This window comes from Ascaphus truei, chromosome 3 (assembly GCF_040206685.1).
Source record: "Ascaphus truei isolate aAscTru1 chromosome 3, aAscTru1.hap1, whole genome shotgun sequence".
Lineage (NCBI taxonomy): Eukaryota > Metazoa > Chordata > Amphibia > Anura > Ascaphidae > Ascaphus > Ascaphus truei.
Window position 1 is genome coordinate 242472753 of NC_134485.1, and position 15514 is coordinate 242488266.

The window sequence follows — 15514 nt, forward strand, 5'->3', positions numbered from 1 at the left end:
ATAAAATATATGGCACACATAATTGTATTTGTTTGCACACTGGGAGGAACAGAGCCACTGTCACTTGATTTCCTCCCTCATAGAGGTAATGCCTAAAGAGGTGCTGTGCAGTTGGTCCAACTTTAGCAGGAACACAACAGCTGGGAACATGGAGCAGTTTCTTGACTGCTAAGAGACAGAATGTGCTGAAGGCTGTCAAGCACTGAAGGGGTTATGTCCCTCAGGGTGATATTACCTGCTTGTAACCAGAGTCCCAACTGCTTTTCTGATGTCCTAGTGACAGGGAGACACTGGCTTTTGGCTCAAATGGACACTCAAATTGGGCTACCACCAGGCATCTGATGACTCAGATCTTGAGCACTACAGTTGTTGCTCTGAAAAAAAAAGCATTGTAATCCCTTATTAAAATATTATTTCTACAAATACCTGTATTTTCTTGGAACACTACAGGGCTTGTGTACTAACCTCTACAAATGGTGTTTGTGCAGGTAAATTGTTGAATTGTTTTGAAGCTATATTTTATTGTATCACAGTACATGGCTCTGATTCGGTTTCTCTTGCTTTAGTTATTGATTAGGGGAGTTGATATACTGTATACAATAGCTGGCTTTACTTGGCACACATATTTAGATGGAATACTGTATATTGATTTTTGCTTCCCTTGCCATGGGGACTCATTCCATTCTGTTTCAATAAACACCATCTAATCTACTGGGACATTAAAAGCCAAAGTTATAAGTACTTGATTACATTTGCTTTCAAATAAATACTTTATGCTGGGATGCACTGAGTTGTAGTCCTGTAAAATATTTTATTAGAGGGCTCAGAGTTTGTCAAGGAGTATGCTTGTTGTAGGACGCACATAACCACCCAAACATACTACACACCAAAATAATCAAGCACAATAAATATACAGACACATTGATTAAGTGATAAGGTTCTTTGGTCCATAATTAATAACATTAAAAAAACAGATAAAGATTTTTTTTTAATCTATCTATGATTTTACCAACCAGATGAGAGATATTGAGCTAGCTCTCCCAGCCTGGAGCTACTGCACCTAAAGGGGATAAATGTGTCAAGGTAAAAGTGGTGCAAATCTGGAGTAAAAACATTGCACCAGATGAATACTTTTGCCTTTATATATTGAACCCTAGGTATCCAAATACATCCTCGTATAATTACTTTAAAAAACATATTTCCTAGAAAAGTGAATATAATACAACCATTAAATCATGTGTAACAGATCACACACCAGATAAGTAGAAAATAAAATACAAATACTGTGCAATAGAAAATGTAATTACGGTATATATCAACAATATAAAACTACTCATAAGACAAACAAAATATATTTAACAAACAAAACTACCTAATGCAAAAACCTGAATGTGGTTCTTTTGAGTGGTATGGTCCTATGAACCCAAAGAGGATCATAAACGTGTTATATACTGTAGTACACAAATTGTTAGCTGCGGTGCTTAAGTGTGAATGGGTTTGAATGTTGCAAACTTTCTATGTAAAGAGTTTTATAATGTTTAACTGACACGTACTACTTATGAACTATTATCTCACCGAAACCCACTACCTGTCACATCCTCCCAAAGCCACAACCACATGATACCGCTACATACCCCCAGGGCCTTCATTACCATCAAAATACAGGTACATTTTGGAAATGTTGGGTGTCGAATGCGCTGATTGATAGCTTCCTGCTTCTTACTGGACTCAGAGTTTCCCGCTGCTCCAATCCTCTCCCGTGATCCACCGGTGCAAAAAAGGCACAATATACAAAAAAGAAAGAGACCAGAGAAAGAACTCTATTAGGTGTATAATTCACATCAATATTTCATGTAGTATATAAAACACTAACAATTTAAAATCACGCTTTGGGCATCGCTGGAAACTTTTCCCCGTATCACCAGGTGGTGAGGACTGGTAGACCCCCGGTTCCTAGGCCCACTCACTGAGCTGCAATCTTGCTGGAGCACCGAACGGCCAGACCAATAACAAGGAAAAGAGGCCTAGTGTGGGCACTCTGCTGACAGTGTAAACATGGGTTTATTCAAATAATCTTTCATGTCAACCAAGAAACTAAAATGATGGGCGTTAACAACAACGGTGATGCAGCTCAGATCCTAGTTCGAGTGCTACAAATGGACTCTGGATCAAATACTAGTAGTGTATGGTCACTCATATTGTAAGACAGTTAAATGAATGAGATCAGTTAGTATTGATCAGATGTTCCCAAGGTAGCTGAACACAACTATTTTAATATATGGGTATGTCAGGAGAAAAAAATATTGTGGTGAGGCGGTCACTGCTGCCGCAAGGGTATTGAAGCCACACGCAATAAAAATAAAGTATTTGGTTTATTAGTGCATATATACACACAAAAAAAAATCTGCTACAGAGCGAACTCTGACGCGTTTCGTCACAGCAGTGACCTTGTCAGGAGGCCTTCACCTCAGGCACATACTAGAGCTACTAAACACTTAGGATATGAGTGATAGTCGCAGTGTACAGTGGTGTTCCATAGTCTCAACGTGATATAATAATAGGTCATTGCAGACCCATACAATTAGAAACAGTGAGACAATTTCCCAATTGTACAAGTTAGAATTAGTAACCCTGTAAATCGTTGTATGAGCCTTAATAAGTATAGCCAGAGAATGACCAAAATGTCCCCAGATAAGTTCTTAATATGAACTTCCAGAGGGGTTCATTTAAAAGTGGTCACCAAACTCATTCAGGATGGGATAGGGAGGAGCTCCCAATCGCACAAATTAGATCATTGTGTGAACCTAAGTTAGTGTACTCAGAAAAATGACCAAAATGTCCCCAGGTAAGTTCTTAATGTGAACTTCCAGAGGGGTTCATTAAAGATGGTCGTCAAACTCGGTCAGAGTGGTGTAGAAGGAAGATCCACGATCCTAGTATATTGGATCGTGGTATCAACAGAATCTGCCTCCAAAACCCCAATGCAGATTTAACAATCTAATGAATTCATATATCTTTCAGAGCCACGATGAGGCAGCTAGGCGGTCAGGGTGAAAAAGGAGGAAGCTCCCAATATCTCCAGTTATACTTCGTAACCCTTCTAGATTGTTGTATAAACCTAAGTAGGTGTGATCAAACGAATGACCAAAATGTACCCAGAGAAGTTCTTAATATGAACTTCCAGAAGGGTTCATTAAAAATAGTCTCTAAACTCGGTCAGGGTGCAGTGGGAGGAAGATCCACGATCCTAGAATATTAGATCATGGTGTTAGCAAAACCTGCCTCCAGATATACGACTGCAATTTTAATAATCTAATTAGTTCATTTCTCTTTCAAAATAACGGTGAGGTAAACTAGACGTGAGCTCGTATGAGCACTCAGAAAGATCATGAGGTCTATTATATTTGCTCGTTTTTTGCAAAGAGGCATGTAACCGCAACAATGTAGCAGGAGTGTATCCAAATTTCGTACGTTGCATAATTAATGTCCTGCCTCTGCCTGCGCGTGTATGTGATTGATTGTCGATGTTTCGCGTGACACCGCTTCGTCAGGGCATGTTTAGAGGGGGCGGTCCCATTGGACCTATAGTGCTTTTTATAGCACCATCAATTGTGAGGTTGTTCGTAGTTAACCCCTTAGGTAGCAAGATAAATACCCCTGTAGCAAGTACACTGAAAGAACTGAAGGATTCAGGTACGCCTAATTCTGTCCATTGGCAGTGTTTCTTATTTGAATCAAAGTTTTAATAGAAGCAACACTATTTAAACACATTCAAATATTAAAATAGTAACACTATTTTACACTATATCAGCAACCCAAGCCAGTCATGTCTGGTTGTTTGGCAGAAAAGAAAGATCGATGTGACTGCCGCTCCGAGTGAAAAAATGTTGGAAACTGACCAGCTGATTTAGAAGTTAAAATCCATTTATTCAGCTACATAAAAATGGACAAAGATAGGACATTACTCCTCCCAAGCGTTTCACACCCACTGCAGCCTTTTTTCAAGGAGTGGGTGGGTGGGTTGGTTGGTGACTGGGTAGGTGGGTTGGTGAATGGGTGACTGGGTGGGCAGGTGACTTGACTGAGTGACTGGGTGGGTGACTGAGTGACTGGGTTGGGTGACTGAGTGACTGGGTTGGGTGACTGAGTGACTGGGTTGGGTGACTGAGTGACTGGGTTGGGTGACTGAGTGACTGGGTTGGGTGACTGAGTGACTGGGTTGGGTGACAGTGACTGGGTGGGTGACAGTGACTGGGTGGGTGACACTGACAGTGACTGGGTGGGTGACAGTGACTGGGAGGGTGACACTGACAGTGATTGGGTGGGTGACAGTGACTGGGTGACAGTGACTGGGTGGGTGACAGTGGCTGGGTGAGATTGACTGGGTGGATGAGAGTGACTGGGTGGGTGACAGTGACTGGGTTTGGGTGAGAGTGACTAGGTGGGTGAGAGTGACTGGGTGAGTGACTGGGTGACTGCGGGTGGGTGACAGGGACTGGGTGGTGGGTGACAGTGACTGGGTGGGTGACAGTGACTGGGTGGGTGAGAGTGACTGTGTGGGTGACAGTGACTGGGTGGGTGACAGTGACTGGGTGACAGTGACTTGGTGGGTGACACTGACAGTGACTGGGTGGGTGACAGTGACTGGGAGGGTGACACTGACAGTGATTGGGTGGGTGACAGTGACTGGGCGACAGTGACTGGGTGGGTGACAGTGGGTGGGTGAGATTGACTGGGTGGGTGAGAGTGACTGGGTAGGTGACAGTGACTGGGTTTGGGTGAGAGTGACTAGGTGGGTGAGAGTGACTGGGTGAGTGACTGGGTGACTGCGGGTGGGTGACAGTGATTGGGTGGTGGGTGACAGTGACTGGGTGGGTGACAGTGACTGGGTGACAGTGACTGGGTGACAGTGACTGGGTGGGTGAGAGTGACTGTGTGGGTGACAGTGACTGGTGGGTGACAGTGACTGGATGCGTGACAGTGACTGGATGCGTGACAGTGACTGGGTGGGTGGGTGACAGTGACTTGGTGACAGTGACTGGGTGGGTTGAGTGACTGGGTGGGTGAGAGTGACTGGGTGGGTGAGAGTGACTGGATGACAGTGACTTGGTGGGGTGACTGGGTGGGTGGGGTGACTGGGTGGGTGACTTACCTTGACCGGGTGGGTGCTGCTTCCTTCTTCCTTGCCTGCCAGACGCTTCCCCCCCTGCCGCCGATATCCCTGTGGCAGCTTCCCAGGGCGGGAGGTGGGCATGGGGCGTGGGAGGTGGGCTCAGTGGGCGCTATGTTGGCACGCGCAGGGGAAGCTGGGTTGGCGCGCTCGCAGGGGAAGCTGGGTTGGCGCTTCCCCTCCGTCCCACGTTGGGAGCGGGGGGAGGGGGACTGGGCCCACAGGCAGCAGGCCGGACACCCTGCCGGCTCTGCGCATGCGCACAGGCAATCACCGCCATTTATTTTTTTTAACTTTTTTTAATATAACGGGCACAGCCGCACAGAGGGCCCGGGCGGCCAAGTCCCCTGACTCACGGGGCCCGGGATGCCAGTACCCTCTGCCCCCCCCTGTTGGCGGCCCTGGATCTTAGACAGTATTATAGGGGGTTGGGGATCTGCAGAATTTCACAATATAATTATAGGGTTCCTTAACCAAAAAAAAGGCTGACAATTTTAGTGTATCAACCCAAATGCTACAATATGTTATGAATTTATTGCTGATGAAATATTTGAAAAAATAAATGTTGCAATTACATTTACAGTCAATAATGATAAGACTAATTGTAAGAGTAAAATGAGGTGCTTATTTTCAATTCCTATCCAGATTTACTGGAACTTAAAAAAAAAGTCACAAATGATAAAGTGATGGGATGTCCCCGGCCATTGAAGCATCTCAATAGGGTAGGGGGGGGGGGGGGGGGAGGGAGTCTTGAAGATATGGAAAGTAAAAGTAGGCTGGTATGGGAGGTGGATAGAAGCCCTGACCCTCTAGTCTGTGGAGGTGACACCGACTCTCTTGTGACCCTAGTTAGCACACCGCCTGTCCCCTCTCACTCTCTTCCAGGGGGGCGAGGCAGGTCTCCTGTCTGTAGCTGTTAGCCTCAACATGACAACGGGAACAGGTGCACTGCTTAGGATGGGGCTGCTGCCCCGGAGTCCACCACTCTTTCCACCAACCCCACCTTTCTTGCCTTACGGAGCAACCACATGCTCAGTCTAAAAGGAGCAACCATTCAAAAAATGGCCTGCTGAGGTGTCAGTGGATCAAGTGGAGCTGCTCGCTGCTAACAGGTGCTGTTTGCCTGCTGTGCATAAAAAGTGATGGGGGCCCGGGGGCTGGTGCTGCTGCTGAGGGCGGAGGAGGCGCAGGCAGCCGGAGAGCACTGCAGGACCATGAAGAGTGCTGGAGGTGCAGTGGGACAACCTGGGGACTGCAGTGGGAGTCTGCTCTCTGACGCAGAGGATCTGGAGAGCACCAGTGACAGCTCGGACAAATCACTGGGTGGGGGAGATGAAGGGGGCTGCTGCAGCCCATCTGGGGAGAGCAGAGGGAAGAGGAAGAGGAAGAGCAGGCTATCTGGAGTCAGCAAGCAGAGACAAGCGGCCAATGCCCGGGAGAGAGACCGGACTCACAGTGTGAACACAGCCTTCACAGCCCTCAGGACACTTATCCCCACAGAGCCTGCAGACCGCAAGCTGTCCAAAATAGAAACCCTGAGGCTGGCCTCCAGTTACATCTCCCATCTAGCCAACATCCTACTTCTGGGGGAGGAGGAGTGCTTGGATGAACAGCCATGCCTGCAGTATAGAGCTAGTGTGGCCAGTGCTGCTCCCCGGCCCATCTGCACCTTCTGCCTGAGCACTCAGAGGAAGCAGGTAAGTGGCATTGACTGAGGCGTGGGGGACTTCTTCATCATTGGGGAAATACTGTAGGTCCTGCCAGTCCCCCTGCAGCTCTGAGATGTACCTCTTTCTGTCCTTTTGGGCTGCTCCTCTTATCCACAGCATTGGCTCTAAGGGTCATTAAAATAGATCAGAGTCCAGTAGGACGACGGGGCTAAATGTAATACTATCATGTTGTATTATATTTGACTATTTTTCGTGTTTGACAATTACACACCACAGAGTAAAAGAATCAAAGAAGCACTCAATACCATCAGACAGCAACCACTAGCACCATAGATATAAAGCACATGGGGTAAGATTGGAGAAGGGCGAATATGTGGCTAAAGTTTGAATTTGCAGTAAACACGATGAGAAAATAAAAATAACCGCTGGAAATGTCCACCCCCACTCCCCCCACCCCCACACCACCCTCAACCACACCCCACCCTCAACAAAAGTAGAAAAAAGAACATTTGTGAATATTACCATTTAAAAATATATATTGCCCCTTTAGTCTAAATACATACTCAAATGTGTGACATGGGGCAAGGTGTTTTACTCACTGACACAAAGTGAACTTTTACATTGCTAGTGATGAAAGGGTTAAACAGCTGAAGTGGGGGGTTAATTAAAAACAAACAAACAAACACAGGAGTCCAGGTTCCTGCTTCTTTATCCCTCTTGTGCATTATGCTATTATAGTGATTGATTAATATGCTACAGCAGCCTTTTAATAAATGCAACCACAGGTTAGTGAATACGGAACTGTGTCTTGCACTATTATTTTTCCTTCTGTTTCCTTTGCTTTGATCTTATTAATGAACAAACACGAGAACATGTAATGGAACGAAATTTCACCCTTTCAGTGCCATGACTATATCTAATTTTGGAAGGGGAAGCAAAGTTGCAGTGAGGCGAAATCAAGCTGCAAACTGGCATTGACCAGTCCCAGCACAAGTTGGATAGTTATAGAGAAACAAAAAGGGGAAGATAGCAGTAGTACAGTGCTGCAGGAGTATACCATCAGTAGTTGTGTTTCAAGTGGTGGGAAAAAAAGAAACACAGGAAAAACACAACCACCAATCAATGCATAATCCAAATTATACTGTAAAGAAGTGTCAAAGCAACATCTTGGGGAACCATACATTGTAGGACACGCACATTTCATCAATAAATAAACATGATTTACTTGTGGTCAACATTTTGGTGTCAACATGTCCCAAAATATGTTTTAATGAATCATGGCTAGCAAGAAGGATACCTGCCTGGCTACTGCTTTCAGCAACAAACAGAAAATAGTTCAGTGCTTCAAAACTAAAATGTATCCGCTTTCATCTATGTCCTTCTATATAAAAAAAAAAACCAAACATGCATGTTACAGTATTCGTGTTGATGTTTATATGAGCCAAATGCCGAAAATAACATAGCACACCAGTCTTCAATAAACAAAACATCACAAGTGTATTGTGTGGACACAGATCTCTGTCCTGATAAAGGCTTTTTACACACCGCAACGTTGAGCCCAACACATTTGTTTTACATTTTGTTTATAGAAGACTGGTGTGCTATCCTAGTTTTTGTTATTTGGCTAATGTGTCCTGTAGCCCTAACTGCAAGGATTGTGCACCCAGCAAGTCGCCACGTAGTTCCACTTCCCCTAAACGATGTCTATATAATGCACAGAAAATAAGGTATTGAGTATTGACATCAAAGAAGAACGCATTGGGGAGCATATGTATCGATGGTAAAGGTGGTGCAATTCTCTGGCAAAACCAAAATCGGATGGATTTCAAATGGATGATTTTCTTTATAAGGTTCAGCCTTTTGCGTCAGAATTGCACCACTTTTGCCTTAAGACTGCTGAGTGTGTACTGGATATGTGAGAACCCTGACTTTCATCACTTAAGGAGCTTATGTAAACACCTAGTGTACACAAATAATGAAACACTATCATTATCTATAATAATTACAACACAGTGCTATTAAGCCAACGAAATTATTGCCCTTTCAATAATATTGTGCTGAGTGTAACTTTGACAGATGCATTCTAATCGTTTTGTGGTTTTTTTTGTACCCTCTTGCAGCACAGAGAAGGAGAGAAGCACTTGTCTATTTAAGGTGTACAGTATGTGGACATTCACTCAGATGGGCAGCTTGCACAACTCTTGCACTAAATATAGAACTATTCTAAATATAACCTCCCTGCACTCCTTTGTTTACACTGAACTTATGTATTGCAGCAAATTTAGCTACTGTACTTTGTTTCTGAAAAAAAAGAAGAAGAAAAACCAAGACTAATATGCACTTTGTTTTACATTGGAACAAGTTTACTGAAGCTGCTTTGCAGCTGAAATCTAACCCTGCCTGGAAAGTTGCACCTGGCGTTGCTGCTATTTTTTGCGCAAGAAATGTTAAACCCGAGCATGATGCCGATGGTTAAACTAACGACACATGATGAAACCTGACCCTGGACACCCAGAGGTCCCATCAGTGCATACTGTCACAACACACACACACCTGTGCTTCACACCACTATCCCTCCCAGCAGCTTCCCAGCCACACTGCTTAATTCCATTGCAGCAAAGGTATCAGTCACCGAGACACACCTTTAACACAGCGGCTCCTTTAACACAATCAGGGGGACACACATTAGCATTTGGTAAGACAAAAGGTATTGTATTCTGCACATTTGTCAGCAGTGTCATGCCAAGGAGTAGGGTTATTATGCATGTGCTGTTTTCTGGGATAAGAAAGTGAGCCATACCTTTTACTCTTGTTCTCTAGAGTAGGGGTGCTCAACTCCAGTCCTCAACACCCCCTACCCCCCACCAGGTCAGGTTTTCAGGATATCCAGCTTCAGCACGGGGACTCAATCAGTCCCTGCTTCAGCACAGGCGGCTCAATCGAAGACTGATTGAGCCACCTGTGCTGAAGCTGGGATATCCTGAAAACCTGGCCTGTTGTGTGGGCTTGGGGGCTGGAGTTGAGCACCCTTGCTCTAGAGTACAAATGTGTTTGTTAAATTCACTATTTAAATGTTCGGTGGCTGCTGCTGGTTGTATGTGCCCTGCAGGCTTCCAGGGCATCCTCGTCTAGCAAGATCTTGAGTCAGTGCGAGTGAGAATAGGGACGTAGAGAACAGTATGGGCAAGCATATCTTTTGCACAGTGTGATGCTGTTGTGTTAATATGGATAACGTGATGTATATGTTGGCATATTTACGTAAGCGTCCTACTGTTTGAAGGGCATTTTAATAGGTACTCATCATAGATTTTTCAGTCCAGATACAGCTAGGAAGACTTGATAGGTAGAAAGCACACACTGCTGCTTTAATGCATTTCAACGAATATACACTAGGGACATTCTTTCACTCGTTATTATGCTTTTGCCTGCTGCAAAATGATACAAACTCTGACATGAAAAAGTACATTTAATGACCTCAAAGTTGAAAAAAAAAGTGTATTATATAAATAATATAAATAAATAAGCATTAGGATAAACTATGAATATTTTCACTACATATAGCATGTACTACTGTATATATGTTTATATATTACTGGCACACACGTCACTGGCAGTATGACTAATATACGGTACTGTGTCTTGAAATAATTAGTTAATATTCTTTTACTAGATTAAAAAGTGTGTCAGCGATAGGATCTAAATAATTGGTCTTTCCAGAAGCAGCTTAACCTTTTCTCTGCTGTAGAGAAAGTCTTGAACTCATTGCGTTTGTGTGCAAGACCTGTTCAGTACTGAATAGATAAAGAAGCATGACTTTGGCCCCTAATTGATGCTCCCTAATGCTTCTCCTGGTCGGGGAAGTTCAAATGAATGAATGGGGTTTCAAGCATCCCTACCAGGGAGAGCGCACTTGATCTCTCTTCAGTTCTCTGGGCTTGACCAGATCTCTGAGGTAACCACCCAACATGCACTGCATATGCAAATCATGTGCACTCACCTGTGTGCAAGTGCATTGGTTATTCCTAAAACTTGGTGTGGCTTACGGTCCCCGATGAGAGGTTTGACTCTTTAAGTGCCGGAATGGCCCCGGCCCCTCTAGCAGGTCGCTCCTCAGCGATCACAATAACAATGTCACCACAGTGAAGTGAATGGTATTTTTCCTCCATACATATTGCGTTCAGTGAATCAGACCTCCTCTAGTAAATTAGCAAAAGACGTAACGCAGCTACTATGCCATAGGGCCCCTAGCGTGCCGGCCCTTATGGCCTAGAAGCTATGTCATAGTGTACCCTAAGGATGGGGTGCATAAACTAGGGGGCGCGAGATTATCTGTGGGGTGCGCAGCAGTTACAGAGGCCTCGCACTCTTCCCGAAGGCCTTTAAATTAAATGTCGGGGGAGCGGTGAAGGCCTGTGTAACTTCACTTACCTTGGTTCAGACAGCTTCTGGCGACGTGTTGCCATGGCAACATGACTTCAGAATGCCGGTGCCAAGGTAAGGAGGCGTGGGGTAGGGGGCATGAGGAAGGGAGAGCCGTCATGGGGGAGTGGGGGGAAAAGATTGCGCACCCATGCCCTAAGGGTTAAGAACAACAGGAATGGGGGCCTTAGAGAATCACAGAATAGTAGTTAGAAACCCCCCAAGAATCTTCATTATAAACTACTGTAAATGAAACACAGGTAACAAAACACCTTGTGTTTTCTTCCATTGATAAGTGATGTTTATGTCCTATTTGTGGTGAAGTTCTGTATTATATGATGGTATATGAATAGAAGAGTACTGAGATAAAAATAGCGTGTACAGTATGATGCCTTTATCTATACAGTTCTCAGGATAACGGAACATAAACGCCAGAATGTTTCACTTTATGCTCATACTTCCTACCTCTTTAGCCCATTTAGTTACTTTTAACTCACACCACTAAAGGATATAACCTCTCTTTTTTTAAGACATGATTGATATATATATATATATATATATATATATATATATATATATATATATATATATATATATATGTGTGTGTGTGTGTGTTCTTCAGTATTAGGTGACACCTTTTTTATTTGGACTAACAATTTACGTTATAGGACAAGCTTTCGAGAGTTCTCCTCTCTTCCTCAGGTCGGCAATATCAATTAACAAAGGAACACTCAATGTTAAAGGATCATACAGCTGCACACCCAGGAATGTAGTATATATGATTCAATGTAACCAAGGTTGCTACATTGGGGAAACCAGCCAAAAACTTCAAGGCAGAATGAACAGGCACAGACACTCTATACTCCACCATGAAGAAGGAAGATACTGCTCCCCAGTGGGACATCATTTCTCACTACCAGATCATTCCATAAATATTTAAAAATCAAAATCCTCAATGGAATGTTTAAAAGCACCCAAGAACGGAAAACAATTGAACTCAGAATGATAAGATTCTTTGACACCAAAACAAAAGGACTCAATGCGGATATGGGGTTTCTCACACCCTATCACAATTGTTTGTAATTATCCTGCCTGTCTCTCTTCTTATCCACACCTTCTCCAGCATCCCCCTTCCCCCACCATGCTGTTCCTTGTCACCGTTTTATGAAACACTTACGCACCCTACCTTATCTACAGTACAGCTGTTGTTTTGGTTTTTTTCCCCCTGCTCTCACAAACACTGTTTTAGCCATGGATTCCTTTGTATATCAGTATTGCTGACCTGAGGAAGAGAGGAGAACTCTCAAAAGCTTGTCCTATGACATAAATTATTAGTCCAAATAAAAAAAGGTATCACCTAATACTGAAGAATTCATTTATTCTGCACTATCGCAACTGGACTAACACGGTTATTTCCGTTATATATATTTCAACAGTGTTTTTTGAAAGTGCCAAATGTCAAAAGTGTAAAGAGTGCCAATTGTCAACCCGGTCAATACAGTGGTATAAATAGAGCAACTACGGCCTGGTGTCCTTGCAGTATCTTATCTGTATCTTATCTGTCTTCCTACCCCCCCATTTAAGCTCTTAATTATAGGAGCTCCTATTATTGGTACCTGCATGTCAAACACAACGCCTTTCACCAACTTAATTTGTGAAATCTGTCCCTAACCCCTTTGCAGAGTGTATATAAAGAGAACTGTTTTATGGAAGCTTAGTGGAAGAAAATTACCAGGGACAGATATATAGCCAAGCCTAATTTTACAACTCTAATTTTATAAGGATACCAGTAGTACTTCTCCCTAAGAAAATCTATGGGACTTAGGCATATAAATACTAGAACTGCCTCACACTATCCCTGGCAACTAAAAATAAACCTTTATCCTGAACCCAGGACACTTCAACCCATTTAAAGTAGCATGAACAAATGAGTAGATGTAAACAGGAGAACAGATACATATGTTACTATGGTTTTTATTTTAGGCAGATTATAGTTACTTGTCGCACTTTTGTGACAGAAAGCCTCACCTTACCAATTAATAGTAACGAGAGTTTAGGTCATGCCCTGTATTCACCATTCAACAAATAATGTGCAAGCTTGATTACCTCATACAATATTTTTAAGTGTGTATCTAAATGTACTGTATTCAAAGTCCTTTTGTTTCATTTTATTTAGTAGCAATGTACATTAATTAGTTACTTCCACCCGCACCTAATCCTCAACATTTTTTTTTTTGGTTAATGTTATACCTGCAAATGAAATCCATGTGTGCTTTTCACTACATGCTGGTACAGTAGCTGTACCACACACCGTAAACCCATTCTATGAAATGGGTTCAGCATGCATGGTACAGAGACTGTCATTCAGTGACTGATCCCCTATGTCTTTTTTTTTTAACTGAGCATTTGTATGACCTAGTGGTAATGATAAAACCTGATGAGTGATCCGAAGCTTAGACAATGGCATTGTGGTCCCTCTCAAACTATGTAACTGTGGTCTCGAGATGACAGACAAGTTCACTGAACCAAGTGTTCTACTCAGAAGCTAAATATACTCAGTGTCAATAACACATATTGTTTACATGGTTGTTCATTACTAGTGGCACATATCAACAACATTGAAAGGTACGATGTAATGTCTACTTGAATCAGACATTTAACTTGAAGATACTGTTGCACATTTAGGCCCATATTTACCTAGCGCGCTATTTCATGACATCTCCCGGCCCTCTCACTTGAATGGCATGTAAGGCATGTTCAGGTGCAAGAAGGTGTCTTATGGAATAGCACGCTCAGTAAATCTAGGCCATGATGCTATATCAGACAAACAAAGCTGTATTTTTCTACATTCAGTGTATAGATCTTGTGAAATAGTTGTATTGCAAGCATATTTCTTTGCTGAAATTATCAAGACTGTATAATCTGAGCATGGACAACATTGAATCTATTTTGTGATATTTTCATGTTGAATCTGTACAGTATTTATATGAAATAAATGTTATTTTAGTAAATAAAAACCATTAACAGAATACATTTGTTTGTATTTCACTCTGATTGCACAGTCAGCAAAAGTGTATTTTCCCTCTCCGTCTTGGCAACATTCAACCCGGGCAACTTCCAGTGTGGCAATTACACGGCACACCATATACAGTATACTAGGTACTTCACCTGGCTCCATTCCTGCATGTACCATTTCGGATTTCCATAGTGAACTACCAGTAAGGCTACAGGGAGATGATGGCTTACAGTACTAGATGTTGTGAATCTATCAAAGTGCATAACACATGATTTGTGTATTGATTGACCAAGCTAACTATGCCAATCAGGTCTTATGTAACAAATGTAGAACAATGTAAAAGTTCATGTAAACCCTCCAGCGATAATATAATAATAGTAAAAGAGAAACAGTATTTTAAGTGATTTCCCCCTAATTTGCCATAATTGCTCAACTAGAGGAGCTTGGCAATCTAGATATCACAATTGGATGTTTCTGCTTTTTGGGGTCAGCATTTATCTACCCAAAAAAGTTCAAAACGGATCAGTGGTAATCGCGGACCCCGAGAAATATGGAAAAATGAACTCGCCAGATATTTATGAAAAAATAGAAAAGTACGTTATGGAATCGTTAAAAAACATAGAACACGAACAAAAAAGGGGGAAGACTCTCCTCCCACGTGTTTTGCACCAATAGGCGCTTTCTCGTGGAGTACCGAGGGTGCAGAAAAGCTCACCTATTATACCCTCCCACATAATTAACAAATATACTGGTAACGCAGTTGAATGCAATCAGATAAAATCAATTAGTAACAAGTCCTGGTTGATGTCAATAAGTGTTGAATAGAAAAAATACATTTCAATTGTCATCATTTAAATCATAAAGAACTCCTGTAATAATGCAATACTGTCACGGGAATATAGGAGTGCTCACCACAAACCGGACTGGACCGCGAGGCCGAGGTGGGGATACAGGAAAACCGCCGCCCTACAGCCGCGCGAGCGGGTCCGGCAAGCAGAGTCGTGTAGATAGCCTTGTACGGGAGAGGAGAGAGTAGAGTGGTAGAGGTACCTGCCAGATCCGGGGTAGGAGAGGTCAGGAGTAGTCGGTGTCCAAAGCCAGGGTCGAGGAGAGGAGAAGGTAGAAGTCCGTTGAGCGAGCCGGGGTGCGCATGGACAGCAGGGGCTGCCGGGAGTTCAGGAGGAAGAGGAGGCCCACGTGACCGGGTGCCGCGCGCCCCGGCAGCCGAGGTAGGAACCG

At 43.2% G+C, this 15514-nt stretch overlaps 2 protein-coding genes across 2 annotated transcripts; one reads left to right on the forward strand and one right to left on the reverse strand.

The window, feature by feature from the left end:
- Window positions 1-241: 241 nt before the first annotated feature.
- LOC142491040 (uncharacterized) lies at window positions 242-5417 on the reverse strand. Its single transcript, XM_075593376.1, has 2 exons — window positions 1653-5417; window positions 242-374 (listed from the first exon to the last, which is right to left on the reverse strand). The coding sequence occupies exon 1, from the start codon at window positions 5252-5254 to the stop codon at window positions 3980-3982; it is 1275 nt and encodes a 424-aa protein (XP_075449491.1). The 5' UTR covers window positions 5255-5417; the 3' UTR covers window positions 242-374; window positions 1653-3979.
- Window positions 5418-5963: 546 nt separating this feature from the next.
- LOC142489527 (transcription factor 15-like) lies at window positions 5964-14288 on the forward strand. Its single transcript, XM_075590468.1, has 2 exons — window positions 5964-6867; window positions 8961-14288. The coding sequence occupies exons 1-2, from the start codon at window positions 6313-6315 to the stop codon at window positions 8991-8993; spliced, it is 588 nt and encodes a 195-aa protein (XP_075446583.1). The 5' UTR covers window positions 5964-6312; the 3' UTR covers window positions 8994-14288.
- Window positions 14289-15514: the final 1226 nt, after the last annotated feature.

Excerpts from the sequence above, each read along its gene's own strand:
- LOC142489527 (XM_075590468.1), top strand. The coding sequence starts at position 6,313 with ATGGGGGCCCGGGGGCTGGTGCTGCTGCTGAGGGCGGAGGAGGCGCAG. Across the intron at positions 6,868-8,960 it reads TGAGCACTCAGAGGAAGCAG|CACAGAGAAGGAGAGAAGCA; the intron begins GTAAGTGGCATT and ends ACCCTCTTGCAG.
- LOC142491040 (XM_075593376.1), bottom strand. The coding sequence starts at position 5,254 with ATGCCCACCTCCCGCCCTGGGAAGCTGCCACAGGGATATCGGCGGCAG.